The sequence below is a fragment of the Camelus dromedarius genome, chromosome 29, assembly GCF_036321535.1.
Source record: "Camelus dromedarius isolate mCamDro1 chromosome 29, mCamDro1.pat, whole genome shotgun sequence".
In the NCBI taxonomy this organism is placed as follows: domain Eukaryota; kingdom Metazoa; phylum Chordata; class Mammalia; order Artiodactyla; family Camelidae; genus Camelus; species Camelus dromedarius.
In genome coordinates this window covers 22982681-23002125 of record NC_087464.1, presented here as the reverse complement: position 1 = coordinate 23002125, position 19445 = coordinate 22982681, and the positions used below count along the sequence as shown (strand labels likewise).

Genomic DNA, 19445 nt, shown 5'->3' with positions numbered 1-19445 from the left:
AACCTGCCCCTCTTACGTTAACACACACAGGCTTTGTTCAACTATACATATTTATTTCATAGCTGAAACCATCATACACATGGTTTTGTGTCCTTTTATTTGTTTCAGTATTTTTATAACTTATCATTAACATTTAAGAGCTGCAAAATATGCCACCCAGCATTCACACAATAGGCTGCCTTAACCATTCCCATACGGTTGGACGCCTAGGTTGTTTCCAGCTATTTGCTTTTCTAATGAGCTATTATAATGACGGAAAACTGGAAACAACCTAAATGTCCAACCAGACAGGTGTAATTTTCTATAAAATGAAATACCAAATAGTCATAGTAAGAGATGCTGAAGACCTGCAGTGTTGCTAATTGAGCAAAGTAAGTTACAAATCATTTTGCCCAGTATAATCTCTTTCAAAATATACATAAGCATAGAAAAGTTAAAAAATGCCATGAGTGATTATTTCTGGGAAGAACTGTAGGTGACTAGTTTTTCTTTTCTCTACATTTCCCATCTTTCCCACAATAATCACGGATTACATTTTTAAACAGTAATACTTACAAAGTATTATAATGTGAAAAAAAATGCCCGGAGGAAAAAAGCAGAATACAAAATTGTAAAAACCATATATAAGAACTAATTTTTTTAAAAAGGCAAGAAAGTAACAGATGGCCCATGAGAGACTTTACTTCCACTTTCCCATGTTTTTGTATTTCCCCCAGTGAGTTCATAGGTACTCCAAGGGGTTCCAGGAGTGGAATCACTGACTTTCGGTGGAGAGAGTCTCGACAACTTACACTGTCATCAGTATGGTCCCTGACTGCATCAGTCACTCTCACCTTAAAGCAATTCTCATCTGACATGAGCTGCTCAGCCTTCCTCTGATATGTGGACTCCAGGACACTCCTCGAAGTCTGTGTGTTCAGCTGGCCTCCAGTGGCCCCATTATTGTTTTCTGCCAGATAAAGGTCAGTCACTTGTACACAGATCTCATCACTCACGATGTGCTGCAGCTGGAATCAAGCAAAGGCAAGTCATCAGGGAACTCAGAAAACAGTTCTCCCTGACATACATGGAAACCTCCTTTGGTGGGTCCAATCACTCAGCTCAAAAAGATGGTTTTGGTTGGTAATTTCAGAAAATTAATCATACAAAACCACTATCTTATTTTCTTAGAGAATAACCAAGCCAAAATCTTCAACCATATCACTGGTTCGTGAGTAAAACTATTTAAAAACAAAACCATAGGCAACTCAGGTTAATGTGCTGCTTATTTAAAGTTCTAAGGAACTTTAAAACAACTTTTTTTTTACATGAAAGAAATTTCCGTGGCTTTCTAGTTTTATGTGCTTCTTTACCATTTACAATTTGTTTTCACACATTTTCTCATTTGATCCACACAACTACCCCAGGAAGCAGGCTGGAGAGCGGTGTCCTGTTATGAGACAAACTTACATGTTAGACAAGAAAATTCAGTGTGTGGCCAAGGTGAGGGGAGAGACCTTGGGGAACCATGAAAGCAAGATCCATGTCTACATTCACAGCCTTAGCACCAGGCCTGAAACCAATTAGGTACTGAAGACGTTGTTGCTGAATTCATTGGTCAGGGGCACTTAGCGCAAGAGCTGAATTAGAACTTGAAGCTACTGGACCCTATCTTTCTAACACACCTCCTATTTTTCAACATCTGATAATAAAAGTATAGTATTTAAATTATATACCCATTAATTAACTTATTTTCATCACAGGCCAATCAATCATGACTGACTATTGGTAACTCTGGCAACTACCTTATTAAATTATCTGACAGCTACAAAGGCGAACCTCTCAGAGACCCGACTCTCACAGGTCATGATGATGTATCTATTGTGAAATAAAAATTCCCTCAAATGAAATATTACCCACTAAAATGCCAGAGAACATGAAAAACAGATACAAGAAGAAAGCAAAATGTTAACTGCAATATCAATGTGTCCATTTTACTTTAAAATTCTCATAACCACTAAGCCATTCTATTTTTAGGAAGATACACTCTTTTTGAAGTGCTAGTAACTATGACAACTACTTATTTTTAACATTTAAAAAAGTCTTAAACGACAAGTATGCGTATGTGTAGATAAATGGACGAAGCACAAGGTCAGAAGGGTGAGTGATTTGATGATGAAAGGAAGGCTAGCAACTGGAGACTGTTAAATTACAATTAGTTGAGACTATGGATTTTAATGTGACCATTAAAATAATGCTTCTGATAACTTGATAATATAAGAGGAAAGCTTAAGATACAGTGTTTTAGTGTTAAAAAAAAAAAGTATCCAAAGCAAGGTCTCTACCAATAGATACCTCTTCTTTATACCTTCTTGTTAAAGTAGACCATATCGCTGACCCCCCACCACACTCTCCTCTTGGGTATCTTCCCCATCTCTGCCCACCCTGACCCAGTCTTTGGAAAGGGCAGCATTATAAATCCAGGAACAGCTAGGCAACTCCCAACCCCACACCAGGCTGGTCAGATTCTCTCTCCTGCTAATTTGAAATGACACAACATGTATGCATGTTCCACTTGCAGTCAGCAATGAACTCTGGGAGAACACCAAAGAGATAAAGACAATAAGAGACTTCATGCCTCCAGCTGAGGACTTAAGACGAGAAGCATAAACGTTTGTTTTAAAAACACTGGATTTGGATTTCTGGATGAAACCTGTCTCCATAGAAAAGACTGGACATTACGTATTATTAACTCAAAATCAATAACCAGGAGCTTCTAGGAAATGGACTAATTATACCTATTGTTTAAAAAGATCAACCTTACAAAAAAGCTGGCTGTACTGGACTTTTACACCCGTGCTAGCAGTCTTTCATAAGACTTCACTTCCAGCTGTACCAGGAGCAAGCTCATCAGCAGGAACATAAGCACACGGTAACTGGTAATTTCATATAAACCTGGGGGACATTAACAGGCATTAGTCTCTCAAGTTATGACCACAGCTGACTGTATCCATGTAATGATTTCTGCCAGTTAAGGGAAGGCCTAATAACTTCAACTTTCACAGAAAAACACTGTCTGCCTGACAATTTTTGTGAAGATGCCAAGATTTAGTTGAGTGAAGCATTATTCCTCGACTTTGAGGAGGCCTGTGAGAGGGGTGCAGAGGCAAGCATCCTTCTAAATTCAAGGCAAAAGCATGAGTATTTGCAAAGGGGTCCATGTTTTACCCCAAGAAAGCACTGAGCAACAAACTTCTTTCATAGTAGACTCTAGAATGTTCCTTTTACAAGTTTTCACTTGAAAGAAAGTAGTCCACTAGCAACAGGCTGATCCCTTCGAGTGTTCAGAAGTGGAAGTGACTATCACATGCTATTTGCTATAAAATAATCATTGTTGTAAAGAGCAACATACTGACAAACTGTCAGGGTGCCACAGGAACAAACCACAAAACCAACCACAGATCTAACTCAGGGAACCTCAGATAGCTAGGTGGACAGAGTATTATAAAAGATGTTATATGAAACCCTTCCTGTAAAAAGAACTTCACATGTTAAATGAGGAAAGTCCACAGAATTACCAACACCTACAGAAGAGGAAAGTGAGCTCATGCCTGGCGGAGGTAAGAGCTGGGAGGGCAGGGCAGGGCAGGGAGCGGGGGTCAGGACGAACGCTCGGGGCAGAACATCAGGTCTGAGGCAGGCTTACACTGAGCAAAGCACAGGAGTCTGCCTCAGAGCTGGAGCACTGCTGCTCTGTCAACAGGAGAGATGGAACATGACACTAACCTCTCCTTCCCCTCCTCAGAACTGTGTGTTCAAAAACATCATTACAGGAGAAAACTGACTTTCCTCTGGCCTGGTCCCCTCTCAGGCGGACTTTCTCCCTCAGCAGCCCTCGCCTCCGCCGCGCTCTCACCTGTCTGACGATGCTCTGGATGAGCTTGTCCATGGTGAAGGCAATGTAGGCATGAATGGTGAACATCTCTCTCAGCGAATCTTCGTACTGTGACGAGTCTATGTTGCCATCCAGCAAGCTCCGCACCATGTCCAGGAAAGCCGGGTAATAATCTTCTACATCAACGTCCACTGTGGGAGAGATGGGACAGGTGAGGCCTTACCCTGCTAAGAAAAGATCAGGAGAGAGGGCAGGGCAAATCCCACAGCCGGCCCAAAGAGCACTTGAAAGAACCAACCCTAGGTATTCAAAACCTACCCACTTGGTCTGCTACAGAGAGATGAAACCCAACAGGTGGCTACAACCACCAGCGCCATCTGTCAAAGGAGAGTGACTCGGCAACTTTAACAGCGGCTTCTACTGCTGCCTGACCATGCCGGAAAGACGGAAAGACACTCATCTACAGTACAGCCAGGCTCTGTATGACAAGAGAGTGAACTATCCCAAGGAAGAAGTTTCTTCAAAAAGTTGCTGGCTCCCTGCTGAGAGAAGACCTTTCTCTCGCAGCCCGTGGAGCACCCCTCACGTGGGTGCTCGTACAGCTATTTCAACGAAGCATAAAGTGCTGAAGAGAAAAGGCAAACAGAGCCCTACAATAGCACTCTGGGGAGCAGGAAGACAGGAGAGCAAATTAAATCCTTTATGAATAATGAAGTGATCTACATTTGTCAAAGTCCTTTTGTTTAAAAATGGATTCCCAACATTGTGCTTCACCAACTACATTAAATGATCTGTACTGCTGTGCATGAATCACTTCAACCACCAGCTGGAATCTTACCAGTTGTTACAGAAACATTTGGCAACTAACAGAGTGCACAAGGGAAGGTGAAAGGACTCCGCCTTTAGCTTACTAAAATAAGACCTATTTACATAAAGCTCAAAAACAGGCAAATCCGATTTCCAGTGCTGGCAATCAAGACAGCAGCAGGAGGGGGCTACTGGGAGCCTGGTTATGTTCTGTTTATTGATGCGGATGCTGGTTACACAGGTGTGTTTGCTTTGTAAAAATTCAGTGAAGCTATACAATTCGGATTTGTACACTTTTCTGTATATGTGCTGCACCTTAATGAAAAAGTTCACTAAAATGAGAACAGAAGTTACAAAAAGAACTCTGTCTTCGACATTTAGTTACCTGTTTGTAAAGTCTGTACAGGGGGAAAAGGGCTAAGAGCAAAAGCTAGTAGTCCGTTTCCGTTTATCTGAAGTGTGATGAACTCATTAAAGACAGGCAAAACAGGACAATAACTGTTTCAAAGAAGCAACTGGCTAGAGTCTCATTACAGAAAATCACCTCGTTCAGACCCACAGCCTAGGCATGGGCTGGGCTACTGCTGCGGAAAATGCTGTCACGGCAGAACAAAGCTGTGAGTGCAAACCACAGACCTGTGCACACAAGTCATGATGGGCGTGGGGCTCGGCATCACCACTCAAGGACAAACTCTGTAAGCCTCAAAGCAGGTTAAGCCAGTGGTCAAGCCAGGATTAGGTCATTTCTGTCTTATTTCTACCCAAGCAGATAGAATCACCACACTGAGGTCTAAAAGTTGTCCCTCTGAAGCCAGGATTAATCAGATAAAGGCTTTCAGAATTAATTCCCAGGTTCATTAGCTCTTCAACAGACAGAAGGCCAGGGTTACACATGGGCTTCTTCCATCAATAACAGTTTAAAAAAAAAAAAAGCTAATTTACTCCAAAGATTGGCTACATCCTAAAGAGCACAGAAGAAAGGCTTCACAAGAAAAGCTTCTGGCTCACAGCTCAAGTACCTAACAACTTACAACCTCAAGAGTCATCCAGAAGTAAGTGGCACAAAATTACCTAGAGCGCTTGGTGACTTCCTTAACCCTCATTTATTTTCCTTTCCCTGCGTTTTCTATCTTCATTCCTGTTCGGTCCATTCTGCTGTCTCAAACCATCTCTTGAATCCCCCTCTCCTTATTCACATCTGTCTCAGGCATTAACAACTACGAACTTACATTCTACCGTGGAGTGGAACCAACTGGGATGCTTTAGTCACTCTGTCCTTTAAAACACTTTGCAATAACCCAGAGACCTGCCGTTTGGGAAACTGATGGTAACTGAAACCCTCTTCCTTGGTGTCCACAGTACCAGCTACTAAGTGTCTATGATCCAAGCAACCACAGGGGATTTCGCATGCTTTTCCCAATTCTCCCAACAACCCCACAAGGCAACAAGTAGCACCTCCATTTTACAAGTAAACAGGTTCAGAGAGTGTAAGTGAGGCCACACAATCAGTAAACTGCAGTGCTAAGATCTGAACCAAGTTAATAAGCTCTAAGGCCTGCCTGTGCTCTATGTATAAAAGAAAGCAGTCCCAAGTCTAATTAGGCCTTGAGGTCCCCAACCCCTCACATCTTCTGTAAACCAACAGTCTAAACTCACTCGGCTCTTTGAGACGCAGCTGGATGGCAGGGCTGTCACTCTTGTCTCGCTTTATGCCCAGCACTTCCCGTTCCCACTCTCTCTCTCGGTTTTCTTCTTCAATTTGTCGTTCAGCTTGGGAACAAATCCGCAACAGCCTCAAGCAGAGAATCTGGTGCAGTCGCATAAAGATATACCAGTTATTATTAACATAGAAGAGGTTGTACACTTCATCCATGCCTCTTAACTTCTGAGCTGCTGTGTTGCTGAACAGTAGCTTGGACTTAGGGGGACTACCCCCGACACCATTGTGCTTCTTAGCCGCCCCTGTGGCTTCGTCTACATCCATCTCTTCTTCTTCTTCTTCCTCCACATCCGAGAGATCGCCTCTCTGAGCAAAGAGCAGATCTGGAATGAAATGATGCATGATTTGCTTGATTTTATATTTGTCCTCCTTCTGAATGCCTGTCTGCCTCTTCACATGGTGGATAATCAGAGCAGCAGCATCTTCCAGAATCTGTTTGTCTTCATAGGCAAGTGAGAGGTGTGGGCCAACAGGTACACCAGCATTTTCTTCCGTAGCCTGCTCCTGCCTCTAACGGGAGAGAGGGAGACAAAGTATTATGTGACATATCTACAGAAACTACAAACAGACCTACGAGACTACATTAGCTGTACATCCTTTATTAACCATAGTGGCCATTATTTTCCAATCCCAAACTTACAGAAACAAAAAGGTAATGTGCGAGATGTGGTTTGGTACCAAAATATTGGTACCTTCTAGACAATGAAGACTTATAAGGGACAATGGGACAGAATTGGAACCATCTTTTAAAATTCTCGATTAGTATTTATGAAGGATACGATATGAGGTCTAGGATTTACTTTAAAATACTTCTGGGGTGGGAGTCAGGAAGGTGACAGATGTAACAGAACTGGCAAACGAGGGATGATTATTTAAGTTTATGTAGGAGCTCACTTTACCAGCCTCTCCCCTTTAGTGTATGTTCGACATTTTCATAATAAACAGTATTTTAAATTTCAAGAGCACATCATTTCTAGGAATTCTCAATCACACTGTATTTGTTTCTATCCATCCCCTAAGAATGTGAGCTCAAAGAAAGCAGGATTAGCTTCTTATACATCTCTGTATACTAGCTCCCAGCACTACATACAATTGTGGTAAGGATGGTGAATACACAAGGGTTAGAAAGAGTTGGGGGATCAATAATAAGTATTTTAAGCTGTGGGAAGTTGAGACGGGCTACACAAAGGAGAACATAAGTTAAGAAATAAAAGATACCATTTGAGGGAAATAGATGGGGAGAGAAGTAGGAGAGGGAGGCAGTGGGTGTGAACTGAAACCAGGATGACAGACGGGGAAACCAGTAAAACAGCTTAGTGAGGCTTAGATTCAAAAAGGTAGAATCAGGAATAGAAGCCTCTGACAGCTGTGAAGCAAGAACCAGCAAGTCTTGAGGGTCTTACTTTCCTGTAACACAGGTAATTTGCAGGAGTCAAAGCTCTGCTGAACACACAGACCGGACACTTCTCACAGACGCAGAAACCTCCAGCTCACCTCATCATAGATGCTCTCAATCTCGTTGAGTAAACTCTTAGACCTCAGGACCTTGGTGTCGTTTTGTTTAAAGTTGATGCCCTGGTGGTCCAGAGATTTCAAGTAGTATTTCTCATTTTGCTCTCTCCACACCTTGTTAAAGCCTCTCTGAGCTTCTCGCCATTCTTCTTCTTTCATCTTCAACCTGGTGGGTGAGGGGTGGAAACAGTAAGACAAGGGAATCCAGATGTGGGAATTTTAAGCTAGGCAGTCACACTGGAATCCTGGACTGGAGTCCTGGCTCTGCCATATAGGACTCTGCTTCCTATCAGTGAAATAGGGCACTGCTCTCGTTCGGGTTTAGAAGTGAGAAACATGGCAGGATTCACTTTATTTCAAAGGTCAAAAGATACAGCAGATTTGTCAAAACTGTTGGCAACTCTGGGATAATTTTATTCTTGAACTCTGTTATATGAGAAAATCACTCATTCAGGACTTATTTTAGGGAAGTAATTTGTCCCAAAGCCAGAAATCTTGCTGAGAATAGTTATTTCTCAAACAGCATTCCACAGAATACCCTAGAAAAAGGGATTTGTTTCCGTGGCCAGCTAAATAAAACAAAGTGAAATAAACTTCTTTGCTACAGAACTTCTGAGAACGCTTACTATGCTAATGTAAACGCAAAAGCCCACGAGCAGAGAACTTGCACAACACTGTTCCCCTGGACACGGTTCAGAAGTTCTGAGAACAACTGATCCCAATACTCCAGAAAAGGAGAGGAGAGGAAAGTCAAAACCAGCACTAGAACTGAAGAATATCCAGAAGAGCCTCCGTCTGAAGGTCAACAGTTAAATGCTACTGGCAAGGAGAGGACTAGCTTGTGCCAGCACTTGAGGGGAAGACCATGGCAGAACAATCAAATCTGGGCATTTGTGATTGTGCAGCAGATGAGAACCCCTCCCACCAGATACAGAGGGAGGCCCCAGTGCTTAGCTGGGGTTCACGGCTTAGTCCAGAGAGCCACTGACTCAGCCTGAGTGCCTGGGGCTCAGCCCTGGCCTCCTCCTGGACGCCTGGCCTTAGTGGGGTACAACAGCCCCTCTACACCTCAGGCTGAAGGTTTGTTAGGAGAAAGAAATAAAACATTCTTAGTAAAAATGGAAAGCAAAGTCTTTTAAAATAACATATATCAATTTTATAAAGACAAAGAGTAATCTTTTTACTTATTAAAAAACAAAGACGTTAGTTAGTAGTGAGTGGCAGGAACGTGGCTGGCTGTTCTCTTCTTTGTTCTTTTCTCTATTTTAAACTATCCCCTCAAACACACAGAGCATTCTGCTATGGACTTTAAAGGTCTTGTCTATTCCCGGTTACACAGAACCCCATTAGGAAGCTTTACTATCCTGTGCTCTACCTGATTTTCAACAACCAGGGTTGGGGAGAAATGGAAGTCTCGTGGGATTACCCGGTCGACAAGGAGAATCTTATCTAATGGGACACTGAATCTGTTAAGTACAAAGGACAAATTCACTCAGGTACCTCTTAAGGACAATTGGGACGGCAATGGAGGGGTTCTTCCTCAGACCATCAATTATGTCAGCTGCTTTATCAGCATATATCCTCTGGAGTGCTTTTCGATGGATGACTTCTGATGTGCCCCCGAGGGTGTTGTCCAAGCGAAATTTGGCTTGTTCTTCAGCAGACAAGCGGGAAAGCTTCTTCTGTATTGCTTCCAGAACCCGGATCGTTGCCAGATTGGTCTCTAAAACTACATCAAGCTAACAAAAAAGACAAAGTGTGCTCAGGACCCAAACCAGAATAGAAAAGCATTCAGGAGTATAAGGTGGAAGTCAAACACCCTGAATTCGAATCCTGGCTCCGCTATACTACAGCCATATAATACTCTGTTCTGTATCAGTAAAATAGGAATACCACCACCTACTCTCAAAAGGTGGTTTTCTGGATTTAACAATCCAGTCCACATAAAGGATTTAGCACAATGCCAGGCCAACAACAAACATCAAATAAAAGATGGCTAAGTGATAGTTAATACTTCTACATGGCCAGTGTGCTTTACACAGGGCTACTGACCCCCATACCAGAGGGACCTAACAGGACACATTGGACACTTTTTCCTGAACTTTTGTGAATGGCTAAGATTTGTTACAAATGATAACCACCAAAACAATGAAATCCCAAAAAGACCATTTAAGATGATAAATCAGACTCATGAGTAAGGTTTTTCAGGGTTAACTTGAAATGTTTATATATTTAATGGTCTTGTTCCACATCTAGTAGTAATAAAAGCAGTGACTATCATTCCTTAAGGGCTTCAGTGCTGTATCTGTGGGTAATCATTCAAATTTTTACTAAACTCCGGGCACTTTATTTCTGACAAGGGCCTAGCCTGACCTGGTTAAGGATATGACTAGCAATCTTTGAGTTAACTCTTTTTCTGAGGCTTAACACAAAATTCTCTAAATGAGAAACAGAAAATGAAGTAAATGAGCGGTCTCAAGGGTCTGTGTCCAAATGTCTGAGGAAGTGTTTCCCACATTCTCTAGCTTCAGGACTACGGCAGTCACTGTATCAAGTATTCAAATCCCTCTTTCCCGCAGTTATGGACAAATGATGGGCTGAACTTCCTGGCTCCCTTGTGATTAGATAGGGTCATGTAATGAGTTCTGGGAAATGAGCTGTGAACAGGTGGGCTGAAGTACTGTTTATTACTTCTAGGCTAGAGCATTTAAAGGTATAAGATCCCTCTGAGCTCTTTTTCCCTCTAATCACTGGCAATGTTCAAGAAGGTGGCATTCTGTCAGCCTGGGTCCCCAAGCAATCCTGATGAGCAGAATTTCCTGCTAAACATCAGTGCACATGCAGTATGATCAAGAAGTAACTCTGTTTTTCAAGCCACTGAGACTTGGGGGCTGTCTGTATTGCAGGAATATTAATCTATCCAATGTATAAAGGAAAGCTCCTTCAAACTAGTCCATCCCACCCAATCCTAAGTGTGCAACACACACACTTCTCATCTTCACTCCTGTAACTGCAAATGAGAGATGAGGCTGGTGCTTCTCATTTGCAGGCATGCCAGTCGAGAACAGGAATATCCTGCCAAAAACAGATGCCAGTCTCTGCTTTCTAACTCATCATCTAACCTTACAAAACACAGGTAAAAAAGAAATGCCTTCTTTAGCTTGATAAAACTTTCCATAGAAGTTAACATCAGTCATGATTGAGTTTTCTGCAAATGGTTGAAGCTCCTCATTAACACTGGGGCAGAGATGGCCAACCACCTGCCAGTGGCCAGGCAACACGTGGCTCTTCATTCAAAACATGCCAGAAACAGCTGAGACAAGCTGGAAGGGGATAAGTGGCAGAGAGCTAAGTCTGTATGAATTTAAAAAGGAGCAAGATATCTCCCCATCCATATGAAAGAGTAGGGCCAGTCAGTTTTATGTAATAAATACATCAAGCAGGATGCACGTAATTTTATTTCTTTAGACACATTTAATATTCCCTTTTTGTTGGTACCAGTGAACTAGACATTTAAAGACACTGGGAGTTCTATTTTCAGTACTCCCACTCCAGGTACAGGGGTTCTCCACCAGCTCATTTCTTCACTCCAGCTCTTCCCTTCCCAACTACTTTACAATAAAGTCCTTAATTCAACCTTCTCTCAAAAGGAGCCAAATCAATATCAGAAATATGAGAGAATTTCAGTTCTCACAGGAGAGCTGGTTTACTAACCATGTCCAGACACCTGCTAAGAATACACACTTTAAGATAAATGATTTAAAACACCTGTAAGAAAGCCCACTAGGCCTTAAGATACTGATTTTATATACCATGTAAAACACAATAACCTTTAAAATATCATTAAAAATTCGAGGATTATTCAGCCATCAATGGGTAATTTCAGTTAAAAGGGTTACAGTGGCCTAGATGAGTCATATTTATCATAAAAATATTACTAATATATTTGACAAAGTCATAAAACATGGTAAATACAATAAGCACTTACCACAGAAGAATGTGAGTCTTGGGCTCTTTAGTCTTAAAAGCCAACCCTCCCAGATAGGTATTTAAGGTAACTTCCCGTTCTGCATCTCCCATCTCCCCAAACTTCAAATGATAAAGGAGCTTGTACCTCAAAGCGTTCATCCTCACAACGATAGATGTGTTCTTCATATTGAGTTTTCTTGGAACTAACAAAGGTAGAGTCCTCAGACCAAGAAGGGAACGAAACCCAGGTATCATTTAAAACCTTTTGGTAAAAAAAGAGATATTGAAACAAAAGTGTAACAAAGTTTTCTGCTGATTAAGTGTTTTCAATTGTAAGACAAAACTTTAGAGGAGGGAAGAATCAGTTAACATGACCTTTAGAAAGTTTACAAAAAATATTAAGAAAAAGTTCCTCAATATAGGTGTAAAAATATTTTCTTTTGGTAACAGACAGAAAAGGGCTCTGATTTCCTCATACATAGAAATTCTCGATCCCTGGGTACCACCCGTTTCTGGAGGAAGCTGAGGGTTCAGGGCTGATCCTTTCTCAGGAAGGTCTTACCTCTTTACAGAGAGGAGTCCGTCCTGTACACTTGGGCTGCTGGTAACTCTTTGGTAGGGCTCGATAGCTGGAGCCCAACCGTTTACAGGAGGCGTAATCTATCTCCATGGCAATGCCTTCTGTGGCTCGTTCCTTTGGAAAGGTTTCCAGATGAACAGACTCCTTATAGCCCAGAAAGTTTTTAAACCAATTAAACAATTCAGGGAATTTCCTGAAGAATCAAACCAAAAGCTGGTGAGCAATTAGAAGCCCGATGCAGTTATTCTGAGGTATGACTACCTCTATTTGGTGCTGGGTCAGAACTCTGCTAACATTAGACAAACTCCAATGACGATTATGATTTCCTGCCTAAGAAGCTCTCCTTTGAATATATGGCTTCTTTTCTCGTAGAGTGCTCTAAGGTCAGTTAAGGTGGTGACAGAAGAATTGCACTGAAACTAGGCAGTAACCAGCCACTCTTCTAATCAAGAATATTGCTTCAAGTTCAGATAATTCTTAGGTTGTCAAAGTCAAGATTCTAGAACCCTAGAAGAGACTGGTCTCTATAAACATCCAACAGTGGTCAGGAGACCAGGAGATCACTAGTTCTGGCCGGTGCTCTCTCTACCTATTTTTTCATCTCTAATAGAGTTGAACAAGACTTCCCAGAGGACTCCTCTGACATGGACATTTTATACGTCAACTGACTTGCCATGATCAAATTCACTTTGCCTATCATATACTCCCACAAACTTTTATTTCACCTCTGTATCATGCATCAGGGTTAAGCCCCTGACTCCACTTACCCCAGGAAAGGAGAGACTAACTGCACAAGCTCAGCCCGAGAGATCACCTCCTGGTTAAAGATAACAAGACAGCGCAGGAAGTTTTCATAGGCCTCTGCACTCCGCAAAGCCTTTCGGACCTTATGGAGACAACCGAGAGAAAACCGGTTCAGTAGGGAATCAAGAGATCCTGGACTACTTTTAAAAGATTGGGGAAATTTGAACTGTTATTTGATGATATTGAACAGTCAATGTTAGTTTTTTTAGATGTGATAACGATTATGTTTGAAAAAAGGTGTCATTTTAAAAGGAAACTTAGTAAAATACTTATATAGATGAAGTAATGTAATACCTGGGATTTGTCTCCAAATAATCTGGGGGGTGGGGGGAGTACACATGAAACAAGTACACCGGCTAGAATCTGAGAACTGCTGGAGCTGGATGATGGGTGCATGAGGAGTCATTTTACTATTCTCTTTAATTAAACATATGTTTAAATTTTTCCATAATAAACATTTTGAAAATGAGACCCTGGAGTAAATAAGACATTTACCTTCTCACATGCTTGATTCTCTGACCATGACCACTCCAGAGTCACCCAAGCTTTTGTTGCCTCTCCTAACAGATGTTTACAGCAAGAATCTTTGTCAACATTGTTCTCAACTCTGGTAATTTTGAATAATGATCTTTTTAAATAAAATACTTTTGCCCTCTGACCTGATCGTTTTCCTTCCTCCATTTATAATATCGAGCATTTTAATATCCAAAAAGCCTAAAAATGTTCAACAGCATAGAAAAAGTAAAAATAGCTTGGCTAGATGAGCAATCTGGAGTTTCAACTTCAAAAGTATATATTTAGCATTGTAGGGATTATAGACCTTCACTCACCAAACCAAGTGGTTTATCAAAATCCCTTCTCCAGGTTCCCATATACTTTTTGTAACTATCAGTCAGTAGACACTATATGGAATATATACTTTCAAAGCAAAGGACGAAACAGCATTGCACTTTTTGTGCTATATACCATATTTACTTTTAATTTTTATTAGCTTTCAAACATATACAAAAGTATAAAGAATAGTCTAATGAATCCCATGTACTCACCCAGTCTCAATGTAAATTTGTTTCATCTATACCCATTTCCCCCACCACTGAATTTTAAAGCAAATTCCAGACATTTCATCTATACACACTTCAATATGTATCTCTAAGAAATAAGCACTTCAAGAACAACAACAACAAATACCACCATTCTTTAAAAAATTAATTTATTCAGCCCCCTTTCCCCCATCTTTTCCTTGCCATTTGTTGTGGTCTGGACTTCTACATTTGCCTCAAAAGCGCCAAGTGCCCAGGCAGCCCTCACACATGGTGCAAGTCAGAGCCAGGGACGCTTTAACTGTTTTGCAGGACAGATTACATAGGCACAGTAGATCAGAGAGAAATCAGGAGGCACCAATCACGGAGATGCTAAATCATTTACCCTTTCTGCAAAAACCCAGAGATGAGAGACAGGTAAGTCACACCAGATCAATCCAGGCTGGTTCCTGCCAGCGAGCAATCTGACATTTGCCAGGTACTGTGATGAAAGCAGTCTGCTAATCAAGTTGACTCTAAAGAGGAAGTCAGACTCACACAACACTGTTTACACCAGTAATCGCAACTCTGGCTGCTCATTACAATCACCTGGGGAGCTATGAAAACACACTATTAAATCAGAATCCCACGAACCCTATACATGATACCACAAATAACTGTCACAAGCAATTAGGTTACAAGTCATCTTAAGTCCTCAACTTAAGTCTTAAGTCAGATGCACTGACATACCCCATGACACAGACCTGGATATTTGTAACAGGGGGCTCCGAATATCTTTTGAGAGTAATATGAGTTTTTAAAAAGCTTTCTTCCACCATGGCAAATGCTGTGTTTTGTTGTAAACTACTTCACAAAATCAAAGCAGACAATGCTATCATTTCTCTAGCTGTGCTAGTGGCCCTCATAGACTGAAAGGACTTATAATTTGGAAATTATGTCAAAGTAGAAAGTCCAAATCAGCTTGATGCCTCTAAAACAAAATCTTCTTGGGTACAGGGTGATTTTCTTTGGGCATTAATAGCAGATATTAAATCCAATTCACTCAGTACTCACCTTATCAAAAAATAACGATTCTGTTCCTACACCATGCTTGCTGGCATCTGCCATAGAAGAATCCTTTAGGCTGAGTAATTTGGGTTTCTTCTGCAAAAAAGGAAAAATACAAACATATAAGATTCAAAGAGTGGGTTTCTCTGAGTTTTATTTTCATCTCTGTTCAATGGTTCCTTCACTGACCACCACTGATTAATAATTTGTAACAAATGAGAGAATTCAAGTCACTAACTTGCTGTACATCCTGCAAGATTTCCACCTAAGAAAGTCTATTTCATACTGCTTGTCAGTTTTTTCCCAAAGGTTTACAGAGAATTCTACTCCCCAAATATGCTCTCTGTGAGTGGTCACGGCGTTACTGTGATGTTAGAATTAATATCCTTACTCTTCCCATGGACCAAAAGTAACTTTATTTGGAACCTAATGCCACTGCCTTGTCCTCCTAGCTGAGGGGGTTGAAGAGGCTGTAAGAAGAGCTGGAGTACATAGAAAGCAATCTTTAACCTTTAACTTTAAAAATTCATGAAAAAAGCAGTTTATCTTCCTAACAGAAGGAGTAACTACCTTGTCAGCAGTATCCACTCAGACCAGCTTAAGATTGCTCTTTCGAAGAGAACGAATGTGCCACGATATAACTATCAGGAAAAAAGTTTACTTTAAAAAGGCCACCTCTCAACCATCTGTGAAGAAATGCACAAGCTCTCGGAGAAGCAGCACATTTACCTTTGCCGCCCTGGAGGACACTCTCCTAGGAGCCACAGCCTCTGCTCGCACTGCCTCGGGAGAAGGGAGACAGGGGATTCTAATCTCCCAATCAGTGTCCCCACCTGCAGGTGATCAGTGTGGGAGGAGGCCAAGATGGGGGTGTATCTGCTGACCGGATCCTTGCTGCTCATAGAACTAACACTTCTTACTAAAGTGAAGACACAGAAACTATTACTATGTTCAGCTTGCTTCCAAAAGGAGAAACCATTATAAACACTGAAAAATAGCTCTTCAATAGTTCTTCAGAAGGGTCAGTAACGCTAACAGGTCAGATTTTGTGGTTATTTGCTTGCTTACCAGTCACTTCTTACTATTAGAATTCCACAGGCTCTTGTTATTCATTAATTAAATTCTGCAGACATCTATCTCTTCGATGCTACAGACACAGCTCTAGGATTCACTGAAGCAATAATCAATACATGCACCCAGCCCGCTCCCCAGCACAGCTGCACCACCTCAAAGAGGAGAGGAGCAGGCTCACCTTTCTGCAGGCAGACCAGCGGTATTTGCTCTAACAAGAAGCATCACGTGATGGGTCACTAACAAGAGTTTAAGACCTCCCCCTGCTACAGCCCAAAGGTCCTTCCTTGGAGATTAAGATGATATAGATAAGATCTGGCAACCCAACAAAGAACTTTGGGCAGAATAGGCCTCTAGACCAAAGAGATCCCACAAAGCACAGGCACTTTACTCACAAGAGAACCTCAGAGACCACTGACTTATTTCAGAAACAATTATCAAGCTTAATAATCATCCTTCTTGGCATAAAGCAGGTTTAAGGCATCAAATCAAGAAAGGAAAAATTAAGTCTCAGAAACCCTTGGCAGGAAACAAACAAACAAAAATAGATGACAGCTAACAGCAAAGAAGAAAGTATAAAGAAAACCAGTAAGAGCTCAAAAGAGCAGAGTAATCCAAGCAATTGGTGGTATTTAACATTCTTTCCCAAAGCCTTTTAAGCTTTGCATTTAGTTTCTGTGACACACACAGTCAGCCCTTGAGTACTTGTCCGCTAGAATTGCTCCTGAAAGTCAAAATGAGCAGCTGCCCATTCTCACCTTCACCGGAGGGGTGGCTCCCGTCCCAGAGTGCCTGCGGACCTGGCAGCCGTTCTGGCTGGGCCTCTGCGGCTTGTTGTTCAGTTGAGGCTTCTTCACAGTGCCTCCATGGTCATTTCGCACAGAATCGACCTTCTCAGCAGTTGTTTTGCTTAAAAGCTAATTAAGACACATGAAAGAGATTAATGCTCTTATCAAAACAAATAAGTATCATTTACAGCAAGTCTTCTTCTGGTTCCAGCTTCCTAACTTATCCAAGTTAACCACTCTCAATAGTGTAGTTCTTCTAGATAAAACTTACCACAGAGCTGTTGGCATCTGGTAGGAACTGTCCAAACTCAGACAACAGATCTTCCTGATTTTTAAAAAGACGAGCCACCTGGGCATACACCTCTTGCTCAGTCAATGCTGGAGTGTAGTTTCCTCCAGCTTCCTTGGCATTTCGCTGCTCTTTCTGACAGGAAATTGCAAATAGGAAGAGACCATATTAGAGAGGGCCGCTGTTGTGAATGACTCACTTCTGCACACTTTCTGAGATGTCTGATAGGAGCTTTGTATGTTATCTACTTGGGCTGCACTTAAGAGGAAAATGTACATTCTTAGCACCTGTTTAGACTTCAAGCTTTTAAGTTGAGAAAAGAGTGGAAGATGATGGTTGACAATTCCTTTTAAAACCAGGGTAGTGTATGTGAATGTTCAGGGTACCACTACCAACTGACAAAACACAAAACATTAAAGAAATTTCTCCTTCTTCTGTAGATTACCTCTACTACACAAATCATTCTTTAAACTTTTCAGATAAATAAGCACTCATTCCACAGAGAGTGACTAAAAAATTCTGACTAGCTGCTATAAGGCAATTAAACTCAAGCAAATAAAACTGGCTTTTACAAACACACATCACAAATTTCTTCTAACTGCTTAATTTCCCGTAAGAATTAGTGGACACAGAATGGTTATTCGAGTTCTTCTCAGACTAGATGTGCCCAGGGTGACCTGGTTAAGACAGGCTGAAAGGGCAACTGTCTTACCTGATATGTGTGCAAGATCTCCAGGAACGCTTTGTAGATGTCTGGTTGGCCCTGAAACCTGTTCTTGATCTTATTAACATAGTTGATGGCATGATTAAATTCCACAGGCTGATTGTTCTGCAAGGGCGGGGCTGTTCCCAACGAGATTGTCACTGGTGTATGAGGCTGGACAGGTGGAGAACGTGGGGATGCGTATGGTGGGAGTGGGGGGGTCTGCTGACTGGCTGGAGGATGTGCTTGTAGTTGGGAAGGCTAGAAAGAAAAAAGTCTTTATTCTCCTCAGGAACACAGATGGTTTAACATAGGAAAGAAAAGTTCAAGCTAAAGAGAAACAAGGTGTCTGTTCAACTAATACATCCTTTATTCACTCTGGCCAGGCTACTGCAGCCCAACTCAGATCACACTGGGTAGGAGCAGGAAGTATAGAGGTTTTCACACATTCTAATACAAAAATTTCAGTCTCAAAATTTCTAAATACAACCTTAGAAGTGGGCTACATTTCCAATTGCAGGGAAGAATTTTTCATATGCAATTTTTAAGCTCACTAGCTCAACAGGTGCAAACAGAATAGGAAAAAATTCATTCTACACAGACCTTTAATGTCCAAAAAGACAAATCAATTGTTGCACTAACTCCACATAAAAAAAGCTTTCTAAACCAGCTCTGCCCAACAGAACTCTCTGAGATGATGGAAACGTTCTTTATTTGCACTACCCTGTACGATAGCCACTAGCCACATGAAGCTGTGGAACACTTGAAATGTAGCTAGTGCTACTGAAAAACTGAATTTATTTTAATCAAGTTAAATTTAAATATAACCATACGTGGCTAGTGGCTACCATGTGAGTACAGTTCTTGACCAGGAACACACCATCATCATCATCAACAGGGTCTTCTGCTTAGCTCGAAATGAACTAATCTGATAAACGGAGTGACTTCTGTAAAATGATGACCATGTGGGCAACAATGTAATCTGATCATAAGACAACCATTTCTGCCTGTGCTGTCCAAGTACTACTACACCAAGTCGCCATCTGCTGGGATGATCATGGGTTCAATAAGCAGTAGCTGGGGGCAAAAGAGTTCTTTTGGTTGCTGCTGTGTTGATTTAAACAGATACCTAAATATGTGGTATGTAAACGTGAGCCACTTTATAGGGATGTGACTACTGCATCTCCTCTGATGAAATTCTAACTTGGGTATCTATCCAAGTCTTATACAAAGGGAAAGTG

The 19445-nt window shown here is 41.4% G+C and overlaps 1 protein-coding gene across 4 annotated transcripts in view; it reads right to left on the bottom strand.

Moving 5' to 3' along the window:
• Positions 1 to 19445, bottom strand: part of SIN3A (SIN3 transcription regulator family member A) — a 58047-nt gene that overhangs the window by 10826 nt on the left and 27776 nt on the right. For 3 of the 4 annotated variants that reach the window (XM_010977858.3, XM_031440794.2, XM_064480688.1), the window contains exons 6-17: positions 18214 to 18465; positions 17484 to 17636; positions 17183 to 17341; positions 15360 to 15449; positions 13230 to 13348; positions 12445 to 12655; positions 12028 to 12144; positions 9414 to 9652; positions 7896 to 8079; positions 6338 to 6911; positions 3896 to 4065; positions 834 to 1007 (exon numbers count right to left, since the gene is read on the bottom strand). In XM_010977858.3, coding sequence (XP_010976160.1) covers positions 834 to 1007; positions 3896 to 4065; positions 6338 to 6911; positions 7896 to 8079; positions 9414 to 9652; positions 12028 to 12144; positions 12445 to 12655; positions 13230 to 13348; positions 15360 to 15449; positions 17183 to 17341; positions 17484 to 17636; positions 18214 to 18465 — 2442 coding nt within the window. The remainder of the gene's footprint in view (positions 1 to 833; positions 1008 to 3895; positions 4066 to 6337; positions 6912 to 7895; positions 8080 to 9413; positions 9653 to 12027; positions 12145 to 12444; positions 12656 to 13229; positions 13349 to 15359; positions 15450 to 17182; positions 17342 to 17483; positions 17637 to 18213; positions 18466 to 19445) is intronic. The other variant, XM_064480689.1, reaches the window with a different exon arrangement.